This window comes from Schistosoma mansoni (assembly GCF_000237925.1).
Source record: "Schistosoma mansoni, WGS project CABG00000000 data, supercontig 0208, strain Puerto Rico, whole genome shotgun sequence".
Lineage (NCBI taxonomy): Eukaryota > Metazoa > Platyhelminthes > Trematoda > Strigeidida > Schistosomatidae > Schistosoma > Schistosoma mansoni.
The window spans coordinates 229,921-244,869 of NW_017386080.1; the positions used below are offsets into that span (position 1 = coordinate 229,921).

The window sequence follows — 14,949 nt, forward strand, 5'->3', positions numbered from 1 at the left end:
ATAACATACCGAACATTAACTAGTGAGGATAGGAAAAATAAATCAAGGAATGAACTATAAGAGCAAAGTATAATCATACAAGGTGTAAACAAGAGTTAATGTGATGTTGGGCGTCTCATACTGTGATTGGTGGTTCTATCGGTTCTTGGAATGCAAATTTGATTATTAATATAAATTCTTTCCTACACTATCGGACACCTCTATTCACTCTAATCAAGTGTCCTTTCAGCCTTATCAAGTAATCTCTCAACGTATCGTTATATCCCGACCGTTGCTGCTACCTTGACGTGGTAGTCGGGCTTGCCTATCGTAATGAACAAATAGAGCTATACTGGCTGGAACAATCGTTTTTCAAGGTCCTACCATGCCAGACAGGTCGGTTGAAGAGCGGTAAGACTAAAAGCAGCAAACTCAAGGTCCGAAGGCGAAGTACTGCTGACTGTACAGAGGTGTGACGGCAGTAAGGTGTTTCCTTCAGACAACCAGCATGACAGCGATGCTGCCTTCCCACAAGGAGGGGTGAGGTTAGAAAAGGTCGAACCAAAAAATGCACACCTCGCCTTATCCCACAGATATCCGTCTCCGGCGGTAAGGTCCTTTGAAGAACGGAGCTAACACAAAAACTACCCACGAAAAGGTCGTGGGTGATCGACCTCAACCAGTTGTTCCTTGGGCACTGTGGTCGCGCTCTCAGGTCATTAAGACCACTTCTAATCCAATTTCCTTTTCAGGTACCTCTAGAAGAACCCTTCTACGGTGTAGGCAACCGGGAAGTGATAACTGCCCTCATACCTATAATAACACTCAAGACCACTGTATTCATATGATGGTTATATAATTGTGGATATATTTAACTCATTATTTACTCATTTATTCCTATGTACAGTATTGTGGTGTTTATATGAACCAATGATTCCTTTGTACACTTGATGACTGCTTGATTTCGAATTCCAAGTACAATACATTCGTTCAAGTTCACCTAGTACTTCTTGATTAAATTGCGTTATTTCTGGGATTCCTTGTTTATATTACAATTCAAATACTCCTAATTATCACATGTATCGAATGTTTTTGTTAAATAAACAAGTTACTTAAGATAATTGGTGAACGGTTGCTCAAACTTCGTGGATTGGTTGAAGTTAGATATTAACACCGTTGGATGCCGGCTTGCTCAGTGGTCTATCGGTTAAGTGCTCTGGCTCGAGACTGGTAAGTCCTGGGTTCGAATCTCGCGATGCGGGTTCGTGGATGCTCGCTGCTGAGGAGTCCCATAATAGGACGAAATGGCCGTCCAGTACTTCCAGGTTTTCAATGGTAGTCTAGCTTTAATTGACTCATGATTTCAACTATGAAGGTACTGAAATCTCCACAAAACCCCTTCTGATTATAAATAAACAAACATATGTACAACTCTGGGTTTAGTATCGCAACACAACGACTACAAACTTTACTCTCACCAATCAGTACAAATGGTAGTTTCTGATTACACATACCATAAAGGAATACTTCCTTGTATCAATCATGTTATAATGTATAAAGCCTCTTGCGATATTTCATACCTACTCTTACCTTTACTTCATATCGAATCAAGTACGCCTAACGAACAGTTACCATTTGAGATATAGTTTATATAAGTATCAGTTAATTTGAGTAACTTAGTTGTCATATTCATTATGTGGTCTCCAGAATGAGACTTATAAACTTTTTTTTACTTTTAATATACTTCAAGCTATCTCATGGCATTTCGAATTCCACAAAAAAGGTTCTGAAATCACCAACGTTGGTTAACTCGTTAGTGTTAGAGAGTTTGGATAAGTGGAAGTTAGGGTTTGGAATGAAATCTCCAGTAAAAGCCCTTCCGAAATAAAGCGCTCATCCATTAAATGATAGAGAAATTACTACATACTCCACATATATTAAACACTGAAAAACAGATGAATAACTACATTTCAGCATGGTATGATTACACCACATTCCTTCGTAGTTGTTTACGATCGACCTTATGTTTATAACATCTCGTCCCACACCTGAATATATTTGATGTATAGATTATATAGCTGCCGTTTCTCGCTTCTTTAGGCAAGAGACGGAGAAATATACGAACTTCTGTGGGGGTATTCTTTGAGTTTCTCAGTAATCTCAGATTTTATAGAGTTGAAATCATGAGTCGATTGAAGCTAGACCACCATGGAAAACCTGGAAGCACTGGACGGCCGTTCTGTCCTATTGTGGGACTCCTCAGTGGCAGTGCGCATCCACGATCCCGCCTCGCGAGATTCGAAACCCGGACCTACCAGTCTCGCGCATGAGTAACTTAACCACTAGACCACTGAGCCGTTCGGCATCCAACGGTGTTAATGTCTAACTTCAGACAGTCCACGAAATTGAGCAACCATCCATCATCGTCTTCAGTGAGTTGATATCTCCCAACGGACCTGGTTGCTGAGGAGGCGAAACGACCGTCCAGTGCTTCCAGGTTTTCGATGGTGGTCTACCTTCAACTGACTCGTGATCTCAACTCTATAAAATTACTAAAATCTCCACAAAACCCCTTCTGATAATCTCAGATTTGTTATAAGCTGTAAACAATCTATGGAAACTCGTCAGTATACGTGGTTGCGAGACATAAGCCAAAACATTTGAAACTGGAAAACCTGTGACAATAAATACATATCTGGAAACGAGTGATCGATCGAAAGTCCTGTCTGATCGACCCAATGTTGTTTTTGATAATGACGAATGTGATCGTGAATCCATTTTGAATAAATACTAATAGATGAAGCTATGTGACGGTGTTTAGGAGATAGTTGATATTTATGTAGACGGAGTATGCACCCGATTCGTTCCAAGTAGCGCCTCTCGCTTGGCTTTTCCCCCGTTTCCTGTTATATTTTTTTGGTCTGCATAATATTGATTGTAAAGATTTTGTGGGCTACATCTATTCATGATGATCCTAACAATTTCTTTGTTATCTTTGGATTCATTAATTAAGTCCACTGAATGCTACCCAATAATAAATAAAACTGGAGAAAATTTCGGTATCAATAGGAAATGTGTTTGATCTCCCATATTCTGTGATGGCATCCTGACGTTCAGTAAATTACGAAATGTCCTGTCGATTACTACTATATTTTATTCAAAACTTTACTGTCAAGCTAAAATTATACTGTCTGTATTAAGGTGGAAGCTCAATGTCAAGCCACTACAGTAAGCTGCATGTTAGACTTAGTTAAAGACATGGTAAAGTACATTTGATGTTTAAAAAAGCCGACCGTAAGGCAGATCTCGGATACTACGGTTGAACCGTAGTATTTACGAAAGACTAAGGACTAACAGCAAATACGGAAGTACATAGTATCGTGAAAGTTCATGGTAACCCATAATTGGCTGATGAAAACCTGGACGAAAAACTTTTTACATGACATACAACAGAAACACGTCCCAACATGTCAACTCAAGGAATGAGTACATAGTTCTCTTAAAAGTATATGCTTATACGTGTGCAGAAATCCATCCATTCACTCCATATACAAACATTGCGCTGCCCCTTCTTTGTAGCACTTCGTTGATTGCGGTTTTCATGTATATTATGGTGTCAATTGATTCTGAAATTGAATAACTCCCTGATGTTATCACATTTTTTAATTCCTATTTCATCTTTGTTTCAATTAACTTTTCCTTCTGAAGATTTCGATTATGGTTCTCCAGTTTTGATTGTGTGAGTTTATTACTTTTATTCAGTATTGCAGAGTTTAAAAGACGTCCCCTATCTGTTAGGAATGCTTAGTGCTAGTAACCGTTGATTACTCACCTTCTGAGCGAATGGAAATAACCTATCATTTTCCTCTGAGTAGAATACTGTACCTTGACTGACGGGGATGTTTATTTAATTGTGGTGATTAGATCTCACCAGGTATTGGTGTGACCGATACATATAATGGTTGAAAAAACATTCAGGTTTATTAGATTTATTTCCCACCTGCTTCTTTTTCAACTGCGGCGAGTCCACGATTTCTCGAACTCGGTTTAACATTTTATGACATTCTACATATTACCAATGTGACAATGACATCAGTTTTATTCCCGGTGTAACATTTGGTTCGGTTCGATATTGGTTTTGTATTTTCCAGTGATGCGAATACTTAATTGCAATTTCCATCGACAAATCAGGGGTTGTGAATGGTACGGCTGTTTATGCACATATCAGCTGACATCGACTTGTTGTACTGTAAGTCAAGAGTGGCTATACAGTTACAGGTTATATGACAAGTTAGCCAATAACAATCAATCCAGTACGACAAAATGCTGTATTTAATTAAAGGCTCAACAGAAGTCAACAAAGATCGCACCTGTGTAATATTTGTAATAACTAGTGACTATTTTGTACTTGACTACGAATACAAAATACAATGCGCTCATTTGTGGTCATTCAGTTCTAATTTACCTAAAAGGCACTGTTTCGAAAGCTTTTAGTTAGTGCATTATTTCGAGTACTTCTAATTATCATTCTGGCGTCACTGTGGAGTCAAATCTTTGACGGTTGGATACTAATTCAATTGGGGATGATTTCGAAGACTATATGAAGCAGTTCGAAATCTGTAGCATTACTAGAAAATATATATTCAAGATGATAACTTCACAAGTTTGTTTCCTAACGTTCGTCGATGAAGTAAATTATAACCTTCTAAGGATTCTGCCTTTTTCAGAGAAACCAAGTTGATTGTCATATGAAATTTTTCAAGAAATTACTTTTCAGTCATGTGCAGTGTGCTAGCTTTGATTTCAGAGAGAGATCAAAGTTTCATAAGATGATGTGACAAAATGGTCAGAACGTTAAAGACTTCATACGTGAACTACAGAAAATGGTCACGATGTACAATTTCGGAAACCAATTGGAAATCCAACTTCGTGATCAGGTGATTACTGATTTCAATATTCTGAATTAAGAAAGATAAATAATTTAAAACCCTGAATATTCATTCCAAGAAATTAAAACACAACTCGTTACTTTTGAGGCAATGAATGAGTTTGATTTTCAGTCGGTTAAAATTTTTATAATACTTTGCTCATCCTTCGTGATATACTACATTCTCAATGTTTCAAGCTTGCGTTTGTTTAGTAGTGGTTCTCATCCTCGTGAAAATATGGATGATGATTCAACAAAGAATTGCAAGACAGGTTGCAGGGTTGAGTACAGTTTTGATAAGCGTTTATCCCGTGGCGAATTTCTCCTACGTAGTTCATGTGTTTTCTGCCATGCCAAATGTTTTAGGTGGGGTAAAATAGGACACATCTGGTAGCTTTGAAAAGCTACCGTTTATTTTTGCCATTAGTGATGATAAACCTTGTAGTTCATATTATATTAAATTGAGTGTTTCTGACGATCATTTATCTGTACCCATAATTTTGAAACGTAATGTGCATATTCGGATGCCGTTTCAAACCTCCCTTGCTACACTCCATGACTTTATTATAGACACAGGCAGTAAAGAGTCAATTATTGACTCAGGAACTTGAAATCTTTAGATTCTTACGTTGTTGTACGATCTACTGAAGTCTCAGTATTAGGGATTACTGGACAAAAACTGTCCATACGAAAATGCTATGAATTGCCAATGAAGGATGATAATTCTTCATACATACCTTATGAGTTTTCACTTAGTGAAACAGAATAGTCAATACTGGGTTTGAAAATTTTGAAAAGGCTTAAAATATAGTCGTCTGTACTAGTTTCTAGATAACATTTTAGTGCTTTCCTTAAAGACTCTATAGCTGCGTGTGTGCAGTGGAAGTATGACTGATTCAATCTATCAAACTTCAAGTGTATGGTGACTCAGCCTTCCTAAGAGCCTAATGATTCCTTATAGTCTTTGAGCAGCAGTTGTGCGGAAGTCACAATTGAACCGGTTAAGACATCAGCATATGGTACTTCTATTGTTACGCCATTGACGTCGAACGGCAAGATCCCTAGAATATGTGGCAACTACAAACTGAATTAGAACGCCCATTTGTTGAAGTAAACATGGATGAGGATGACTTTTCACAACTTCGCAAAATACTAACTTCACAATCAAAGTTATGAGAAACATCCTCAGTCAGGGGAGAGTCCTTAAAGAATTAGTGTCTGACAATGGCTCTTATTTTGCGGCAGACATAGTTACTACTATCTAGCTGGATTTTATAGGGTGCAGACATCAGTCAACTATTCTCAGACTCATCTTTTCTAGTATTCACACAGAATATTTCGTCAAGATAATCAAAAAGGTCATTATTTTCATTTCTGCCTTAACATTTTGTGGGCTGGAGAGGAAATTAGACCAATTCCTACTGCAATATAGAAATGCTTATCATTCTAAATCGAAATAGACTCTGAAGATACCACCAGTATTGTAGTTTGACAACTATTAACCAGTAACACCTATAATCGAATCGTACCCCACTCAGTTAAAATCAGGAGTCAGAAGCGAAGAGGTTGGAAAGATATATTTGATACGTTATCAATATATCGAGGAGCGACTGATCTAATCTGGCTAATGATCGTAGGAGATGTTTCCCACGCCGTTCTGTAACATGATATGGTGCGGATGTATGACCGAACGCCTTCAGCTGAACAAGTCCATTTAAAACAATGTGGTCAGCATCCAATGTCGAACACTTAAAAAGTTATTGAGTTTGGGGAATTATTTACAGCTACAGATCACTCCCCCTGGTGAGGTAATGATGACCCTACGACGTGGCCAGCCAGAAGTTTAAACCCAACGAGTTTGTCGTTGGTAAACACTCTTCTGCTAGCTTGCTATGTTTAGGAGCGTCTGGTCGTCTTTCCTTACAATAACAGGCCATGAAATACAATATAGTAATCGTAAAACGAAGTACAATCGAGATCTCGGTTCTTCATGAACTTCATCGTTCTTTTCCAGCGGTCCTGGAAAAAAATAGAACGTGTGAGTACTTGAGTAAGGACACAAGGTGAGAGGAAAAAAAGTAAATAAATTTATACGCTTGCGACAGCGTAAAAGCGATTGGAAAAAGTATTTTTGTTTTTTTAATAAAAAAATGATACGCTCATTAGCAAAGAATTTTTTGGATTAAAAATATATAAATAGGCATAGAAACTGACAAGGCCGTTAAAAGTGAGCAACTGCTTAATCGTGGTCGGTTCTGGGTAAGCCAGAATGGCCACCACTTAGCTCCTTAGAGGTGGGATGCCTTGGGCATCAACAGTGTGTCCTAGGAAGTCTAACGATTGGGTTCCTGTTTGACATTTTTGGATGTTTACAGTAATGCCATGCCTTTGGAGTCGTTCGGAAACAATGTCCAGATGCTGGAGATGTGATTCTCTGTTCGGACTTGCTATTAGACAGTCATCAACATACGCGTGTACGAAGTTGAGACCTCTTAAGACGTCGTCTATGAACCTTTGGAAGGTTTGAGCAGCATTCTGTAGACCGAAAGGCATACGTCGAAATTCGTAGAGGCCGAAGGGAGTTCTTATCGCGGTTTTTGGAATGTCGTCATCAGCTATAAGTATTTGGTTATAGGCTTTAACCAAGTCGATTTTCGAAAAGACAGTTGTACATTTCAAGGTAGCTGTCAATTTGTGAATGTGGGTCAACGGGTAACGATCGGGAATGGTTTTAGCATTCAGACGCCGATAATCACCGGTTGGACGCCAATCATTGCTGTCCTTTTTAAGGACCATGTGCAAGGGAGATGATCATGGGCTATTTGACGGTCGAATGATTCCTAAGTCTATCATGTAGTCGAATTCTTCCCTAGTTAACCTGAGCTTTTCGGGAGCCAGTCGTCGTGCTTTCGAGAACACAGGTGGTCCTGTAGTCGTGATGTGATGTGTAACATTGCTGGTTACACAAGGCAATTTCGGTTGTGGTTGATATATCCAGGAGTATTTATCTAGTAATGGTTGATATAAGGGGTCCATGGTGTGCTTATTTGTGACTGGAGATAATCTGCAACCAGAAAGGGGACTCAGATAACTTGATGTTTCCGTCTATTAACTTTCGTTTGCGTGTGTCCATGAGTAGATTGTGGTATTGTAGCATGTTTAACCAATGATTGGCGTGGAAACATCTGCAACAACGAAGATCCAGTGGATGGGTTTGCGTAAAACCACGTGAAGGTAGACGTACCATTTCCCACATGTGGCGATCGGTCTTCCGTTTGACACCTGTAAGCTTAAAACAGACACGTGTAGCCTGTCGTTAGAATTTGGTAGGTGTATCACAGGTAAAGATTCCCGAGCATAGTCATATTTTTGCTGTTGGTTGGTTATGTGGCGGATCTCGAATTGAGACTCCAGTGCCGCGAACCAAACCTCTGGATCGTGGGAGATAAAGAGAACCGGTCGAAAGCTTGTTGCCTGTACTACAGAGTCTATTAAATTATTACTATTTTTATCCTTAAGTTGCCAGAATATTATATATTGAAAAATATCAATACGAATACGTGCAACAGATGTGGACAGATAAATAATAGACTCACGGCTTTGATCTTATTTGGAAGATTGTCCAAAGTTGAATTATGTTCGTAGAGTTGGCTAACCAGATGTAGATGGCGTCGATTCTTGATGGACTATGATCACCACTACAATGAGATCACGCTCCCAGGAACGGCTTGGTTCCCTCGATGACTCGCAAATCAGAAGACTGCAACTGGTCCAGATAGAGTATATTTACTGGCGATCTCGTGGTATCGAAAGAATACCGAGACGTGCCAACGAGTACAGGTAATCAGGGCAGAGCGTAAGAAAGTTCGAACCAGACCAGATGGAGAGCGGAGCGAGACTTTGATACAGTTAAACAAGTACAGTAAAACAATCGCTGGTACTATTGGTTATAATAATAATTGTTTCTATTATACCAATCGCGTTCTTGTCGAAAAAACCAGGTCACTACAAATGCTTTATTTCAACAAGTTGCAAGTAAAAATCACTAATAGACACTAAGGGTTATTTTGCAGCGATTCATTAAACCTTTCTAACAGTCTATAACAACAACAAAATCAATAATACCTATGCTGGTTATGCTGACTAGCTCTGTGTTCCAGCTACAACTTGTGAAATCACCAGAGCCAAACTAACCTTGATCAGAGGACGGAAAGCAAACGTGTTGGTCTCGAAGAGAAAATGCTATCACAATCGTATCAGCCTATTAGCCTTTTTTTACAGATAGAGCTGTCATGAAATGAAAGTGTACAACAAAGTGAGACACAGTATTTTGGGGAAAACGTACTCAGATAGACATTAAGACCTCGGGTAATGTCACAGTGTTATAGCTTAAAATGTCTTGAAAAGCTCACAACTGAGCTAAACAGTGTCCATCGAGCAATCCACAAGGTAGCTGTAAGAGAACTAAATGCTGAATGGCAAATACCTAGGCCAGTGTCACGCACTGTGAGACCATCCCATAAGTAATGCTTTTTCCTTCACTCGTTTCTTCATTCATACTTTGAAACTTACCATGTTTTGAGCGGTAAGTCGTCTGCCTTTTAGATTGTGAGCCACTGATTTAAGTAATTTCACTTTCTAAATACAAATACATTCATTCATACTGAAGACATACCAACCTCTAAATGACTATCGTGTTCACTTGAACTAGTGTAGTCATGTAGCTGAACTGATAACATTGGTCGCTATCAGAGATCAAATAACTTACATTGACGTTCAGAAATGGCCTCATGAATATCCTTTCATCTACAAATAATCTTTTGAAAGGATAATTCTGACAGATTTCAGAGATTAAAACCACATATTTTACATCGAAATGCTCATTTCCCATAAAGTCGTAAATGGATGAAATCGTTTACCACAAAATTTTTTTAAACGTTTTAGAAGTTATTGGATTTACATTGCACTATCGACCTCGTATCATTTGACCTTCTATCCAAAGCGTTAAAGACTAGAGATATTGGACTTTGGATATGCGCGCGCCTATTGAATATTGTGGTATATCTTCAAGACTGCTACAATGTGGAAATAAATTAAACATTCTTTTAACCCATGTTACTTAAATGATGAGCTGCTTTCCGTACGGCCATAGAGGTAGTGCCTCTTCTCAGTTTGACAGGTCCGAAGTAACACAGGTATGTTTGTTTTTATCGGGTATAATCGACCATTTGAGGATATCTCAACATGTGTTAAGATGTCCTTATGATATTCACTGATTAGTTTGTCTACCTTCCTTCATCTCAAGTGTTTTTATATCACAGTTAAATTAGTGCATTATATAAATCAGCTTTATACCGCGGAAATAAGGGAATTTAACACAATCGTTCCAACATATTTTTTTCTTCAAATGCAGTACTTTTCTCGGATTTTTCCTCAGGATTCATTCTGTTTTAAGTTACATGTATATTTCTTAAGTGGATAAGTGCCCAAATTACACATGTCCTGGGTGGTTGGTACCAAGCGTTGTATAGTTTTCCTTAAGAACTCAATTTTCTCTCAAAAGGTCAACAACATCCATTGCTTTTTTATTCCTTAAACTATTTGTCCGTTGTTTCCGCTGGTGTAGGAGCTATTTGTCGTTAATCACTAGAGTTTCAAGCTAGTACTTGTTCACACTTCTTTGCTCACCCGTGTAATCAGCTGAGTCAAATCTATTAGGATGAAATCGGGTACTCTTCCACAATTTAGTCACAGTTGGAATAATCAAAACGACTGTTCATCTCACCTGTAGCTTATTGTATCATCAGGTAATCACTAGGTAACGGATTCGTTTCTCAACATTTTCTCTGGCAAGACTATAATTTATGGACGAACTAGTCAGGTATAAGATAACGGGTCGTAGATTTTGGTACGACATTCATTCATCCATTTGGCAAAATACCGTCTTGGCATTATAGGTGGTATCAGTTCGCGATGAAAACTTTAAATCTAATCCCTAACCTTGACCATCAACTGTAAATTATGAATCTTATTCTTCACACTGGTTTATAATCTTCATCTGGTCCTAGTTATTAGTAGAAACTCTCAAGATCACTCCAGTACCGCTTAAAGGTCGTCCTTTAACTATAATCTCACCCATTTTATATTAGGTCAGTCGTGTGGCATCACTAACATTAATGTAGCTTGAAGCCAGGTGCACGAACATGTACTTGGCAATTGCACCACATTGTTATTTTATCCTATGACGAGATGGTCAGCAAAGGTTTCTCAGTTAATATATATATGGTCAGATTAGTAATTATCAACTTGTAACACCAACCTGAAACCTTGTTAAGGATAGGCTACATGTAATAACAAATTTACCAGATTATGTGACTATAAAACAAAAGTTATGGGTACATATCTAGTATCTATAATTACTAAATCATGATATTGATTTCTGGAAAAGCTGGTAATTAAAATCGAGGGTCAGATTTAACTATGTTGGTGACTTTGATGTACTGGTTTTTCCCCTTATATTTCAGAATTATTGCTCTGCACTGAAGTTTGATTAGAAATCTACTTAGTTAACTAAGCTGTATTTCTGATTGCACCCAATAACATTAAAGCTGACATGTTTGTCCGTTGGTTGCTAATTGTTTTATTATCTCCATTTAGTATAGGTCAGTGGTAGATGTATGTTTCCATAGTCTACTCAAATGTTTGCAGTATTCTACCATAAATGTTTGCTAGTCCTGATAACTGAAATATAATAGTTTTGAAGATTAACTACTTTCTTCCATTGATGAATTAGTCATGTTTTTCCTATTGTATTGTTTGTTTACATTATCAAGTAATAGCTTGAATCAAACCAGTATTGTGAAATAGTGATAGTCTATTTTGACAGTGTCTTCATTTCTATCTTATTTAAAGGTGGATTATATAAGTAGTTACAGTTACAAGTCCACTTAACGTGGAGTCTAAATCTTGTTTATTTATGTGTACATAAACTCATTGTGTTCCTCATTGTCGCTTTCATCGGAGTAATTTACTTTATATAGTTGTGTATTAACAGCTGTTCATGCGCTTATTTATTTTAAGGTTCAGGGCGGCCTAAGCAAGAATTAGCATCAATCCATATAATCGTTAATCCTTGGTCTAAGCTACATTGATGTGTAAGTTTCTTAGTCAAGATCCGTGAGACATATGTATTTATTGGTTGTGGATTAAGTGATATTTTTTACAGTTAGGTAACCATGTACTCTAATCTTTGATGAAACCAGTGATACTTTTCAAGTATTTAAGCTGAAGTTCCAAGCTACAACCTAACAGATGGAATTCGAATTCTTTTGCTTTGAACCACTAACTATGTACTATGTTTCGAAGTAAATTACAGTTGTACAAGTGTTATCATTCCTTATATTCCTCTGAACTTTAAGGAATGTATTATTCCATTCCTTTTGTTTCTTTTTGGCTGTTTTGACTAGTTTTGCCACCTCAGTATCATTCCTACTATTATTAACCATTTCGTTTAACTTGTTAGAGGTATGATATGTTTGAGCGACACGTTTTTGTCAGGTCGAAGTTTTATCCTTAGTTTGAGCCATGAAAATGTTTTTACATAGGCATGATTTAACGTGTTTTATACTCACGTATTAGTAAATGATATCATTAATGAGCGTCTATCACGTGTCTATCTAGTCAGTTTATTCGAGTACATAGTAACGTAAAATTTAATTAATCATCCAGAGATGACCCACAAAAATAGTGTAAATAAACGGGAAAAGGGAAATTAGACAATTGCTTAAAGTTACTATCCGAAGAACTTTCTCGAAAAACACACATGACCATATCTTCCCAGTTTCTCCCATGGAAGTCTTATTTCTGCCTTAAAGTTATAGGAGTGTTTCCTGTAAAACTAAATGTTTGCCAATATATTCGGTTTTCTATATAGGAATAGAGGGGAACCATTACTTATTGTATGTTGCTCCTCTGATTTATAGACTAACTTCAGGGCTAGTCGTTTAAGAACGTCATCTGATTACCTTCTGTTATCAAGGTTACCACTAAATTCTCGATTACAGAAAAGTGAATATCTGAATATCACTTGGAACAAAAAATTGATACTAAAACACTTTTTTTCATGTTTTTCAGAATTGGGTGAATAATCCTACACGTGGTACTGATACTACAGGTGGCAGAACGCCTGCACCACCTTTAAGGACAACAAGCGCACCTCTTGGAAGGTAATTATAAACACTAAGTGTATTCTTGTATTGTCATTTCTATTTCTAGTTCCATTGAAAATATATCCTTTAAACCGAATAAACCATTACCACTTACACCAGTGGAAGAAGAAAAACGTGACAAAAAGAAATACAAAAGTAATTGTTTGATTGATTTTCTTAAAATATCCTAATTATTTTTTTTAACTAAAGGTGGTACCAGTAAACTTGGAAAGTTTAAACCATCTATTATGCTTAATATATCAGCACCAGTCAATGTTATGCATAAAGTACACATTACAATAGATCCAGTTACTGGTGAATTTGAGGTATGTGTCTTGAATGCCTTTAGTATTGTTTTTCCAGTGTTAATGTAAAAGACAAAAATTGTCATTACAATTTAATCATAAATAGTCTTATGGCGGCGTTTACTTCGTCCCATTCTATTCATAATATAGAACTTTTCACGGAAAGTTATTCTTTAACGAAAACTTATGATACATTTGATTCTTAAGAAATTTAGTGAAACTTCACCAGTTGAGATGACTGGGACACGTGTTACATATGCCCAACCACCGACTGCCCCGATGTGCAATGTTTTATGGTGTAGGAGTAGGTTGGAAGAAAGCTAGGGGTGGCCAGACCAAAACGTGGCACAAATCTATGAAGTCACTAACAAGTGGACTGAGCCGTGCTGGTAGGTGTAGACTACCTGGTTGGGATTCGCGAGATGATAGCAACCGATGGTTAGAGATCTTGAATGACATCGCTCAAAATGGTTTGCAATGGCGTAGGTGCATCCACTCTTTGTGTTCTACCAAATTCGAATCTTCTGAATTCTTCATGTCTCTATATTTTTTCTCTTTCCAAATTTATTTCACCGTATTATGCTCGTTTAAAAGCATCTTCAAACCGTAATCTTTCGGTTTACTGCTTATACTCTTACTACTTTTACCACTATGGGATTTCAATCGACGACTGCATCTCTGTGCTAATGTGGTATGGCAACTCGAACTGATGTACGTACGTACGAAGTTCTACGTTGTGACTGACTGACTGACTGAAGGAAATTTAGTTTGCTTTTGAATAATCGAATTTTACATTCATAAAATAATTGGCTATTGTCTAGGTTTGTCAAATCCTCAGGTCTTACTATATGTTGCTAATATCCAAAAATATCAAATGTCCAACGGTGAAGACTGCCATCTCTTAAAAACTTGGGAATCTAATCATATCTCAACTAATGTTAAATTTATGTGGTATGATACCCAAAAAATCAGGCCTAACAGTCAGATCTTAATTGATTGGAGAATGAATGGGGTACCTACTAATTTTCGTCAATCATCTATGATATTTAATTGTGTTCATTTTGTGGTAATACTTTATGTATAAGCACGTCATTTTATTGTATAAAAAATTAGTTATCTTGATGACTACCAATTCATCTTACTCACATGACTTCACCCTATATCATGGCGCTTTGGATTATGGTTTGTTTGTACGTCAGTGTTCCAACCTATCCAATTCTCACAAGTACCATTCTATAGTAAAGGAATTTCTCAATCGTCTTAATTCGGAAGTTGCCAACCTAAACTAAAAATGGAAAGTGAATTGCTGCTTAATAACATGAAATAATCTCGACTTACAACTTCCGTTACGACTCGTTAGTAGATTCACTTTAAATATCTCAATTACTGATTTACAGATAATTAATAGGTACTCTTCACTGCATCCTGTCAAATAATTATCAAACTGAGCTTGTTAGATTAAACATAAATCCTTAAGCCCTCAAACGCCCTGGTACGGCCGAGAGTGGGGAGAGTCCGCTATCCCTCTCCA

General features: G+C 37.4%; 1 protein-coding gene across 1 annotated transcript; it reads left to right on the forward strand.

Annotated features, from left to right (window-relative positions):
- Nucleotides 1–10,032: 10,032 nt before the first annotated feature.
- On the forward strand, nt 10,033–13,487 carry Smp_174480 (hypothetical protein; the record flags this gene model as incomplete). The annotated part of the gene is made up of 4 exons (XM_018792865.1): nt 10,033–10,101; nt 13,040–13,131; nt 13,181–13,269; nt 13,324–13,487. The coding sequence occupies 4 exons, from the start codon at nt 10,033–10,035 to the stop codon at nt 13,485–13,487; spliced, it is 414 nt and encodes a 137-aa protein (XP_018647201.1).
- Between the last annotated feature and the right edge of the window lie 1,462 nt (nt 13,488–14,949).